General features: G+C 41.9%; 1 protein-coding gene across 1 annotated transcript in view; it reads left to right on the top strand.

The window, feature by feature from the left end:
• LOC128232340 (uncharacterized) overlaps positions 1–3,211 on the top strand; it is a 44,742-nt gene extending 41,531 nt beyond the window's left edge. The window contains exons 12-14 of the mRNA XM_052945841.1: positions 1,120–1,186; positions 1,335–1,510; positions 1,669–3,211. Of these exons, the coding sequence (XP_052801801.1) occupies positions 1,120–1,186; positions 1,335–1,510; positions 1,669–1,893 (468 nt within the window). The 3' untranslated portion in view covers positions 1,894–3,211. The remainder of the gene's footprint in view (positions 1–1,119; positions 1,187–1,334; positions 1,511–1,668) is intronic.
• Positions 3,212–12,958: the final 9,747 nt, after the last annotated feature.

Genomic DNA, 12,958 nt, shown 5'->3' on the forward strand with positions numbered 1-12,958 from the left:
CGGTGTAAGTATATATATGCACGATGCGAGTCAATATAAACGGTGCGAGTCTATATGCATGATGCGAGTCTATATGCACGAATGCAAGTCTATATATGCACGATGCAGGTATAAGTATGCACGATGTGAGTCTATATGCATGATGCGAGTCTATATGCACGGTGCAAGTCTATATATGCACGATGCGAGTCTATATGCACGGTGCGAGTCTATATGCATGGTGCGAGTCTATATGTACGATGCAAGTCTTCATATGCACAATGCTGGTATAAATATGCACGATGCGAGTCTATATGTACGATGCAAGTCTATATGCATGATGCGAGTCTATATACACGGTGCAAATCTATATATGCACGATTCGAGTCTATATGCACGGTGCGAGTCTATATATGCATGATGCGAGTCTATATGCGCGATGCAAGTCTATATATGCACGATGCTGGTATAAATATCCACGGTGCGAGTCTATATACACCATGCGAGTCTATATATGCACGATGCGGGTCTATATATTTACGGTGCGAGTCTATATGCACAATGCTAGTCTATACATACACGATGTAAGTCTATGTATGCATGATGCGAGTCTATATGCACGGTTCTAGTATTATATATCTCACGCCTCCAACATAAATGACGCCACGCCTTGGTCCAGGACTGGTCACGCGGTGACCCCATATTTTTCCATATTGGGTCACCAAATTTATACTGTACCATATTGGCGTCTTTTTTTCCGATTCCGATGAATAAATGAAACATTTAAACATGTAAACAGGTTGTCGACGGGATATATACGTTACAGGGCCACAGTGTACAGGGCTAGTAGGTGACCCGATATGGGATACACGGGGCGCAGCCTAATATGGTTTCCATTGCCCCGTATATCCCATATCGGGTCACCTACTTACCCCGTAGCTTATAATATATGCACGATGCGAGTCTATATGTTGTACATGTGATAATGTGCGACTTTTATTCTGTTATCTTCATATACAATTGGAACTGGGCTATATTATTTCTTCAGTTGCTGTTTAAGTACGGTTTTATTGCCTATATATCGTGTTTAATCGCCTGTTTGATAGTCTGTATTGTAAACATGTGCACATTTATATGCAGGTAACCAGTGATGACAACGACAACTATGTAGACCTCATCAGTGCATTCAGTGACATTTCATACAAAGGTAATCACGGTTGCTTTACAGTCGTTTTGAACTAGTTTTATAGTGTGTTTTGGTGATTGTTCTCAATTCGAATTAAACAAAAGTCAATCTGTATAAATTGAGTCAAATTGTTTTAATAAAACTAACACCACACTTTGTGTGGTTTCAGGTGGAAATACGACTGTCAATGTCAACTTGAGGAACTTGACCTTCCATGACCTTGGCAGTTCCAACGGGACTCACGTGCCCTATTTCCGTTACCAGGGAAGTCTGACCACGCCCCCTTGCTTTGAGATTGTCACGTGGACCGTCCTTATCCCGCCAATTAAAATCAGCGAGAGACAGGTTCGCAAGAGTTTTTATTAATTATAATTATATTTTTACTAAAATAAACATTTACAGACACTATGGCTATTTCTATGGTATGACTGTTTGTATCTGAAAGACAAGCTTTCGTCTACTGCAAGGTATAACAGACTTGGATGTGTTTTATAATGTTGCAGTTGGAGGAGTTCAGAAAGGTGTACCATGTAGCAGAGAAGTCGGGCTACACTCCCGTGGCATATGACAAAATTGACAAGAACTACCGACCCGTGCAGCCTTTGGGTGCCCGAAGGGTTTACATGAGCTACGATCTGAGCCCCACCGCCGGCGCATCCGCCGTCCTTGTGCCCGGTTTCATGTCGGTCATCGCTCTGGCTCTCGTGTCCATGCTCCTCCACTCATAGGAAGTAGAGGTCTGAAAATGTGTCCAGGTTTACGTCTGTGGAAAGGAGATTAAAGGCTGCACTCTCACAGATTGACTGTTATGACAATTTGTTATCTGTTGTGGAATGAGCCATTTTTTGCGTCAATGTTTTGAAACCAGTGATATAAGACTGCTGACAAAAGACCAGATCGCAATTAATTATATATTTTTACTTTCAAAATGTTTTATGGCTAAAAGCGTTTCTAACGCTTTAAGAAAGAAAAGAGTTTTCCAAATAACTAAAATCTGTTATTTTTGTGAGTTAACTTACAAAACTGAATTGAAGGCATTGATGCCAAAATAAGCTGGATCCGAGAAAAAAAAGTCAAAACTGTAAATCTGTGAATGTGCTTTAGAAGTATTTAAGATGACGAAATGTATGTACGTATGTTAAGTGCACGATTATTTATATATCAAGTTTGGTTAAGATCTGTTTGTGACGAATAAGAATGTTGCTGTTTTTAATTCGTGTAATATGCTTACGTGTATAGGAATGAACCAACCATATTTTCTTGACAATCAGTAATGTAATAATTCATCAAAATATGCATTACATTTGTATTTGAAATTATAGACATTTCCAGATTAAAACACAATAAGTAAACATACATACATGTCGTTTATTTATCTTAAAGTTTAAATTGTGTTATATAAGTTAAATCATATTGTAATGCATGATGATATATTTACACAATGTATGATGAAGAAAACAATAGAGAAACAGAAACGGTGCAATGAAACATTGTTAACGTTCATATAATAAAGAACATGCGAAGGGATTGGTCCACGAGGTTTTCCAACACAAGTTAATTAGCATTACAAAAGTCTTAAAGCTATAATTTTAATATGTACTCAAGACTACTGCTTCATAACACGGATATATTCTAACCACTATTCTATCTCTTCTTCAAGTCATGCATCTTTCATGTATACATGCCTGTTACTTTTACCTCATAATCATTGTCCATGTGTATATTAGTGTGCCAGTATTCAGTGCAGATTCCCTGCTGGGGCGTAGCTAACTTAATAACCCGGATATTACCCTAACAGGGCAGTTTTGAAAGGGGTTCCAACGTTTTTCATTGAAAAATGAAAATCATGAGGAGTAAAATATTTGTTCGGCGCCTTGGTTTCTGACAAGTTCAACTTCGTTTTTGTTGAGTGCCTCGATGCAATGTAATTGTACTTATATTATATTTTGAATTAATCTTTATATATTTTGTTGTATACTATTTTTAGCAAACTACAGGACATATGTTACTTACAAATGATGTTCAAATAAACTACAAAAATGACAATTCGTGTTTTCATTGAATTAATAGCAGGATAATGTGGTTAAAATGTTTGGTTCAGCGTTACGATGTCACAATCATACATTATGTGGCCTTTATAGGAGCAATATGTACTAATGTACGTAGTGAACAATCTTGGTATCGGTGCACGGTGAACAATCTTGGTATCGGTGCACGATGAACAATCTTGGTATCGGTGCACGGTGAACAATCTTGGTATCGGTGCACGGTGAACAATCTTGGTATCGGTGCACGGTGAATAATCTTGGTATCGGTACGTGGTGAACAATCTTGGTATTGGTGCACGGTGAACAATCTTGATATCGGTGCACGGTGAACAATCTTGGTATCGGTGCACGGTGAACAATCTTGGTATTGGTACGTGGTGAACAATCTTGCCATTGGTACGTGGTGAACAATCTTGGTATTGGTACGTGGTGAACAATCGTGGTATTGGTAGTGGTGAACAATCGCGGTATTGGTACGTGGTGAACAATCGTGGTATTGGTACGTGGTGGACAATCGTGGTATTGGTACGTGGTGAACAATCGTGGTATTGGTACGTGGTGAACAATCGTGGTATTGGTACGTGGTGAACAATAGTGGTATTGGTACGTGGTGAATAATCTTGCCATTGGTACGTGGTGAACAATAGTGGTATTGGTACGTGTTGAACAATAGTGGTATTAGTACGTGGTGAACAATCGTGGTATTGGTACGTGGTGAACAATCTTGCCATTGGTACGTGGTGAACAATCTTGCCAAAGGTACGAGGTGAACAATCTTGCCATTGGTACGTGGTGAACAATCGTGGTATTGGTAGTGGTGAACAATCGTGGTATTGGTACGTGGTGAACAATCTTGCCATTGGTACGTGGTGAACAATCGTGGTATTGGTAGTGGTGAACAATCGTGGTATTGGTACGTGGTGAACAATCTTGCCAAAGGTACGAGGTGAACAATCTTGCCATTGGTACGTGGTGAACAATCGCGGTATTGGTACGTGGTGAACAATCGTGGTATTGGTACGTGGTGGACAATCGTGGTATTGGTACGTGGTGAACAATAGTGGTATTGGTACGTGGTGAACAATCTTGGTATTGGTACGTGGTGAACAATAGTGGTATTGGTACGTGGTGAATAATCTTGCCATTGGTACGTGGTGAACAATAGTGGTATTGGTACGTGGTGAACAATAGTGGTATTAGTACGTGGTGAACAATCGTGGTATTGGTACGTGGTGAACAATCTTGGTATTGGTACGTGGTGAACAATCTTGGTATTGGTACGTGGTGAACAATCTTGGTATTGGTACGTGGTGAACAATTGTGGTATTGGTACGTGGTGAATAATCTTGCCATTGGTACGTGGTGAACAATAGTGGTATTGGTACGTGGTGAACAATAGTGGTATTAGTACGTGGTGAACAATCGTGGTATTGGTACGTGGTGAACAATCTTGGTATTGGTACGTGGTGAACAATCTTGGTATTGGTACCTGGAGAACAATCGTGGTATTGGTACGTGGTGAACAATAGTGGTATTGGTACGTGGTGAACAATCTTGGTATTGGTACGTGGTGAACAATCGTGGTATTGGTACGTGGTGAACAATCGTGGTATTGGTAGTGGTGAACAATCTTGGTATTGGTACATGGTGAACAATCGTGGTATTGGTACGTGGTGAACAATCTTGCCATTGGTACGTGGTGAACAATCTTGGTATTGGTAGTGATGAACAATCGTGGTATTGGTACGTGGTGAACAATCTGGGTATTGGTAGTGGTGAACAATCGTGGTATTGGTACGTGGTGAACAATCTCGGTATTGGTACGTGGTGAACAATCGTGGTATTGGTACGTGGTGAACAATCATGGTATTGGTACGTGGTGAACAATCTTAGTATTGGTACGTGGTGAACAATCTTGCCAAAGGTACGATGTGAACAATCTTGCCATTGGTACGGGGTGAACAATCTTGGTATTAGTACGTGGTGAACAATAGTGGTATTGGTACGTGGTGAACAATCTTGGTATTGGTACGTGGTGAACAATCGTGGTATTGGTACGTGGTGAACAATCTTGCCATTGGTACGTGGTGAACAATCTTGCCATTGGTATGGGGTGAACAATCTTGCAATAGGTACGTGGTGAACTATCTTCGTATTGGTGCATGGTGAACAATCTTGCAATAGGAACGTGGTGAACAATCTTGGTATTGGTACGTGGTGGACAATCGTGGTATTGGTACATGGTGAACAATCTCGGTATTGGTACGTGGTGAATAATCTTGCCATTGGTACGTGGTGAACAATAGTGGTATTGGTACGTGGTGAACAATAGTGGTATTGGTACGTGGTGAACAATCATGGTATTGGTAGTGGTGAACAATCGTGGTATTGGTAGTGATGAACAATAGTGGTATTGGTACGTGGTGAACAATCTTGCCAAAGGTACGAGATGAACAATCTTGCCATTGGTACGTGGTGAACAATCATGGTATTGGTAGTGGTGAACAATCGTGGTATTGGTACGTGGTGGACAATCGTGGTATTGGTACGTGGTAAACAATAGTGGTATTGGTACGTGGTGGACAATCGTGGTATTGGTACGTGGTGAACAATAGTGGTATTGGTACGTGTTGAACAATCGTGGTAATGGTACGTGGTGAACAATCTTGCCATTGGTACGTGGTGAACAATCTGGGTATTGGTAGTGGTGAACAATCGTGGTATTGGTACGTGGTGAACAATCTGGGTATTGGTAGTGGTGAACAATAGTGGTATTGGTACGTGGTGAACAATCGTGGTATTGGTATGTGGTGAACAATCGTGGTATTGGTACGTGGTGAACAATAGTGGTATTGGTACGTGGTGAATAATCTTGCCATTGGTACGTGGTGAACAATAGTGGTATTGGTACGTGGTGAACAATAGTGGTATTAGTACGTGGTGAACAATCATGGTATTGGTAGTGGTGAACAATCGTGGTATTGGTAGTGGTGAACAATCGTGGTATTGATACGTGGTGAACAATCTTGCCAAAGGTACGAGGTGAACAATCGTGGTATTGGTACGTGGTGAACAATTGTGGTATTGGTACGTGGTGAACAATCATGGTATTGGTACGTGGTGAACAATCGTGGTATTGGTATGTGGTGAACAATCATGGTATTGGAAGTGGTGAACAATCTTGCCAAAGGTACGAGGTGAACAATCTTGCCATTGGTACGGGGTGAACAATCTAGGTATTGGTAGTGGTGAACAATCGTGGTATTGGTACGTGGTGAACAATCGTGGTATTGGTACGTGGTGAACAATAGTGGTATTGGTACGTGGTGAACAATCGAGATATTGGTACGTGGTGAACAATAGTGGTATTGGTACGTGGTGAATAATCTTGCCATTGGTACGTGGTGAACAATAGTGGTATTCGTACGTGGTGAACAATAGTGGTATTGGTACGTGGTGAACAATCTTGCCATTGGTACGGGGTGAACAATCTTGGTATTGGTACGTGGTGAACAATAGTGGTATTGGTACGTGGTGAACAATCGTGGTATTGGTACGTGGTGAACAATCGTGGTATTGGTACGTGTTGAACAATCGTGGTATTGGTACGTGGTGAACAATCTTGCAATAGGTACGTAGTGAACAATCTTGGTATTGGTGCATGGTGAACAATTGTGGTATTGGTACTAGGTGAATAATCTTGGTATTGGTACGTGGTGAACCATCTTGCAATAGGTACGTGGTGAACAATCTTGCAATAGGTACGTGGTGACCAATCGTGGTATTGGTAGGTGGTAAACAATAGTGGTATTGGTACGTGGTGAACAATCGTGGTATTGGTAGTGGCGATCAATCGTGGTATTGATACGTGGTGAACAATTGTGGTATTGGTACGTGGTGAACAATAGTGGTATTGTTACGTGGTGAACCATCTTGCAATAGGTACGTGGTGAACAATCTTGCAATAGGTACGTGGTGAACAATCGTGGTATTGGTGCATGGTGAACAATCTTGCAATAGGTACGCGGTGAACAATCTTGGTATTGGTACGTGGTGAACAATCGTGGTATTGGTAGTGGCGAACATTGTGGTATTGGTACGTGGTGAACAATCGTGATATTGGTAGTGGCGAACATTGTGGTATTGGTACGTGGTGAACAATCGTGGTATTGGTACGTGGTGAACAATCGTGGTATTGATATGTGGTGAACAATAGTGGTATTGGTACGTGGTGAACAATCATGGTATTGGTACGTGGTGAACAATCATGAACAATCGTGGTATTGGTACGTGGTGAACAATAGTGGTATTGGTACGTGGTGAACAATCGTGGTATTGGTACGTGGTGAACAATCGTGGTATTGATATGTGTAGAACAATAGTGGTATTGGTACGTGGTGAACAATCATGGTATTGGTACGTGGTGAACAATCGTGGGATTGGTACGGGGTGAACAATCGTGGTATTGGGATGTGGTGAACAATCGTGGTATTGGTACGTGGTGAACAATATCGGTATTGGTAGTGGTGAACAATCTTGCCAAAGGTACGAGGTGAACAATGTTAACAATGGTACGTGGTGAACAATCGTGGTATTGGTAGTGGTGAACAATAGTGGTATTGGTAGTGGTGAACAATTGTGGTATTGGTACGTTGCGAACAATCGTGGCATTGGTATGTGGTGAACAATCTAGGTATTGGTATAAGTTGAACAATAGTGGTATTGGTATGTGGTGAAAAATCGTGGTACTGGTGCATGGTGAACAATCGTGGTATTGGTACGTGGTGAACAATCATGGTATTGGTACGTGGTGAACAATCTTGCAATAGGTATGTGGTGAACACTCTTGGTATTGGTAGTGGTGAACAATCTTGCCAAAGGTATGAGGTTAACAATCTTGGTATTGGTACGTGGTGAACAATAGTGGGATTGGTACGTGGTGAACAATCATGGTATTGGTACGTGGTGAACAATCGTGGTATTGGTACGTGGTGAACAATCGTGGTATTGGTAGTAGTGAACAATCTTGCCAAAGGCATGAGGTGAACAATCTTGCCATTGGTACGGGGTGAACAATTTAGGTATTGGTAGTGGTGAACAATCGTGGTATTGGTACGTGGTGAACAATCGCGGTATTGGTACCTGGTGAACAATCTTGGTATTGGTACGTGGTTACCAACCGTGGTATTGGTAGGTGGTAAACAATAGTGGTATTGGTACGTGGTGAACAATCGTGATATTGGTACGTGGTGAACAATAGTGGTATTGGTACGTGATGAATAATCTTGCCATTGGTACGTGGTGAACAATAGTGGTATTGGTACGTGGTGAACAATAGTGGTATTGGTACGTGGTGAACAATCTTGCCATTGGTACGGGGTGAACAATCTTGGTATTGGTACGTGGTGAACAATAGTGGTATTGGTACGTGGTGAACAATCGTGGTATTGGTACGTGGTGAACAATCGTGGTATTGGTACGTGTTGAACAATCGTGGTATTGGTACGTGGTGAACAATCTTGCAATAGGTACGTAGTGAACAATCTTGGTATTGGTGCATGGTGAACAATTGTGGTATTGGTACTAGGTGAATAATCTTGGTATTGGTACGTGGTGAACCATCTTGCAATAGGTACGTGGTGAACAATCTTGCAATAGGTACGTGGTGACCAATCGTGGTATTGGTAGGTGGTAAACAATAGTGGTATTGGTACGTGGTGAACAATCGTGGTATTGGTAGTGGCGATCAATCGTGGTATTGATACGTGGTGAACAATTGTGGTATTGGTACGTGGTGAACAATAGTGGTATTGTTACGTGGTGAACCATCTTGCAATAGGTACGTGGTGAACAATCTTGCAATAGGTACGTGGTGAACAATCGTGGTATTGGTGCATGGTGAACAATCTTGCAATAGGTACGCGGTGAACAATCTTGGTATTGGTACGTGGTGAACAATCGTGGTATTGGTAGTGGCGAACATTGTGGTATTGGTACGTGGTGAACAATCGTGGTATTGGTACGTGGTGAACAATCGTGATATTGGTAGTGGCGAACATTGTGGTATTGGTACGTGGTGAACAATCGTGGTATTGGTACGTGGTGAACAATCGTGGTATTGATATGTGGTGAACAATAGTGGTATTGGTACGTGGTGAACAATCATGGTATTGGTACGTGGTGAACAATCATGAACAATCGTGGTATTGGTACGTGGTGAACAATAGTGGTATTGGTACGTGGTGAACAATCGTGGTATTGGTACGTGGTGAACAATCGTGGTATTGATATGTGTAGAACAATAGTGGTATTGGTACGTGGTGAACAATCATGGTATTGGTACGTGGTGAACAATCTTGCCAAAGGTACGAGGTGAACAATGTTAACAATGGTACGTGGTGAACAATCGTGGTATTGGTAGTGGTGAACAATAGTGGTATTGGTAGTGGTGAACAATTGTGGTATTGGTACGTTGCGAACAATCGTGGCATTGGTATGTGGTGAACAATCTAGGTATTGGTATAAGTTGAACAATAGTGGTATTGGTATGTGGTGAAAAATCGTGGTACTGGTGCATGGTGAACAATCGTGGTATTGGTACGTGGTGAACAATCATGGTATTGGTACGTGGTGAACAATCTTGCAATAGGTATGTGGTGAACATTCTTGGTATTGGTAGTGGTGAACAATCTTGCCAAAGGTATGAGGTTAACAATCTTGGTATTGGTACGTGGTGAACAATCGTGGGATTGGTACGTGGTGAACAATCATGGTATTGGTACGTGGTGAACAATCGTGGTATTGGTACGTGGTGAACAATCGTGGTATTGGTAGTAGTGAACAATCTTGCCAAAGGCATGAGGTGAACAATCTTGCCATTGGTACGGGGTGAACAATTTAGGTATTGGTAGTGGTGAACAATCGTGGTATTGGTACGTGGTGAACAATCGCGGTATTGGTACCTGGTGAACAATCTTGGTATTGGTACGTGGTTACCAACCGTGGTATTGGTAGGTGGTAAACAATAGTGGTATTGGTACGTGGTGAACAATCGTGGTATTGGTAGTGGCGAACAATCCTGGTATTGATACGTGGTGAACAATTGTGGTATTGGTACGTGGTGAACAATAGTGGTATTGTTACGTGGTGAACAATCGTGGTATTGGTAGTGGTGAACATTGTGGTATTGGTACGTGGTGAACAATCGTGGTATTGGTACGTGGTGAACAATCGTGGTATTGATATGTGGTGAACAATAGTGGTATTGGTACGTGGTGAACAATCATGGTATTGGTACGTGGTGAACAATCATGAACAATCGTGGAATTGGTACGTGGTGAACAATAGTGGTATTGGTACGTGGTGAACAATCGTGGTATTGGTACGTGGTGAACAATCTTGGTATTGATATGTGGTGAACAATAGTGGTATTGGTACGTGGTGAACAATTATGGTATTGGTACGTGGTGAACAATAGTGGTATTGGTACGTGGTGAACAATCATGGTATTGGTACGTGGTGAACAATCATGAACAATCGTGGAATTGGTACATGGTGAACAATAGTGGTATTGGTACGTGGTGAACAATCGTGGTATTGGTACGTGGTGAACAATCGTGGTATTGATATGTGGTGAACAATAGTGGTATTGGTACGTGGTGAACAATTATGGTATTGGTACGTGGTGAACAATCGTGGTATTGGTACGTGGTGAACAATCGTGGTATTGATATGTGGTGAACAATAGTGGTATTGGTACGTGGTGAACAATTATGGTATTGGTACGTGGTGAACAATCGTGGTATTGGTACGTGGTGAACAATCGTGGTATTGATATGTGGTGAACAATAGTGGTATTGGTACGTGGTGAACAATCATGGTATTGGTACGTGGTGAACAATCGTGGGATTGGTACGGGGTGAACAATCGTGGTATTGGGATGTGGTGAACAATCGTGGTATTGGTAGTAGTGAACAATCTTGCCAAAGGTACGAGGTGAACAATCTTGCCATTGGTACGGGGTGAACAATTTAGGTATTGGTAGTGATGAACAATCGTGGTATTGGTACATGGTGAACAATCGCGGTATTGGTACCTGGTGAACAATCTTGGTATTGGTACGTGGTGAACAATCGTGTTATTGGTACGTGGTGAACAATCGTGGTACTGGTACGTGGTGAACAATAGTGGTATTGGTACGTGGTGAACAATCATGGTATTGGTACGTGGTGAACAATCGTGGGATTGGTACGGGGTGAACAATCGTGGTATTGGGATGTGGTGAACAATCGTGGTATTGGTAGTAGTGAACAATCTTGCCAAAGGTACGAGGTGAACAATCTTGCCATTGGTACGGGGTGAACAATTTAGGTATTGGTAGTGATGAACAATCGTGGTATTGGTACATGGTGAACAATCGCGGTATTGGTACCTGGTGAACAATCTTGGTATTGGTACGTGGTGAACAATCGTGTTATTGGTACGTGGTGAACAATCGTGGTACTGGTACGTGGTGAACAATAGTGGTATTGGTACGTGGTGAACAATCATGGTATTGGTACGTGGTGAACAATCGTGGGATTGGTACGGGGTGAACAATCGTGGTATTGGGATGTGGTGAACAATCGTGGTATTGGTAGTAGTGAACAATCTTGCCAAAGGTACGAGGTGAACAATCTTGCCATTGGTACGGGGTGAACAATTTAGGTATTGGTAGTGATGAACAATCGTGGTATTGGTACATGGTGAACAATCGCGGTATTGGTACCTGGTGAACAATCTTGGTATTGGTACGTGGTGAACAATCGTGTTATTGGTACGTGGTGAATAATCGTGGTACTGGTACGTGGTGAACAATAGTGGTATTGGTACGTGGTGAACAATCGTGGTATTGGTACGTGGTGAACAATCTTGGTATTGGTACGTGGTGAACAATCGTGGTACTGGTACGTGGTGAAAATCTTGGTATTGGTACGTGGTGAACAATCGTGTTATTGGTACGTGGTGAACAATCGTGGTATTGGTACGTGGTGAACAATAGTGGTATTGGTATGTGTTGAACAATAGTACTATTGGTACGTGGTGAACAATCGTGGTATTGGTACGTGGTGAACAATCGTGGTATTGGTACGTGGTGAACAATAGTGGTATTGGTATGTGGTGAACAATAGTACTATGAGTACGTGGTGAACAATCATACTATTGGTACGTGGTGAACAATCGTGGTATTGGTACGTGGTGAACAATAGTGGTATTGGTATGTGGTGAAAAATAGTACTATTGGTACGTGGTGAACAATCGTGATATTGGTACGTGGTGAACAATAGTGGTATTGGTACGTGGTGAACAATCGTGGTATTGGTACGTGGTGAACAATAGTGGTATTGGTAAGTGGTGAACAACAATCTACAGTAGTGTCATATCAGAACTTATACAACTTTGGCTGATAAATTTAAATATACGGAAATAAATTAATCTGTGGCTTTAAGTATGTGTTTTTGGTGACAAGGCCACTGGTGTGGAATATCTGTGCCAAGACTGAGCAGACACAACTGTTGCTATTATAACTCAGTATGAGGCTCAGGTGGTCCGGTCAAGGAGGCCAATGTATTCTTGGGTGTACCAGCATTGTGGCAACAGGTATGGCAGGGGAAAGGCCGACTCCATCAGCCTCAAGTCCAATAAAAAAACTATAACACATGACAAATGTCCTGGCTGAAACCCCTACTGCTACATTATTACATGT

This window comes from Mya arenaria, chromosome 4 (genome assembly GCF_026914265.1).
Source record: "Mya arenaria isolate MELC-2E11 chromosome 4, ASM2691426v1".
In the NCBI taxonomy this organism is placed as follows: domain Eukaryota; kingdom Metazoa; phylum Mollusca; class Bivalvia; order Myida; family Myidae; genus Mya; species Mya arenaria.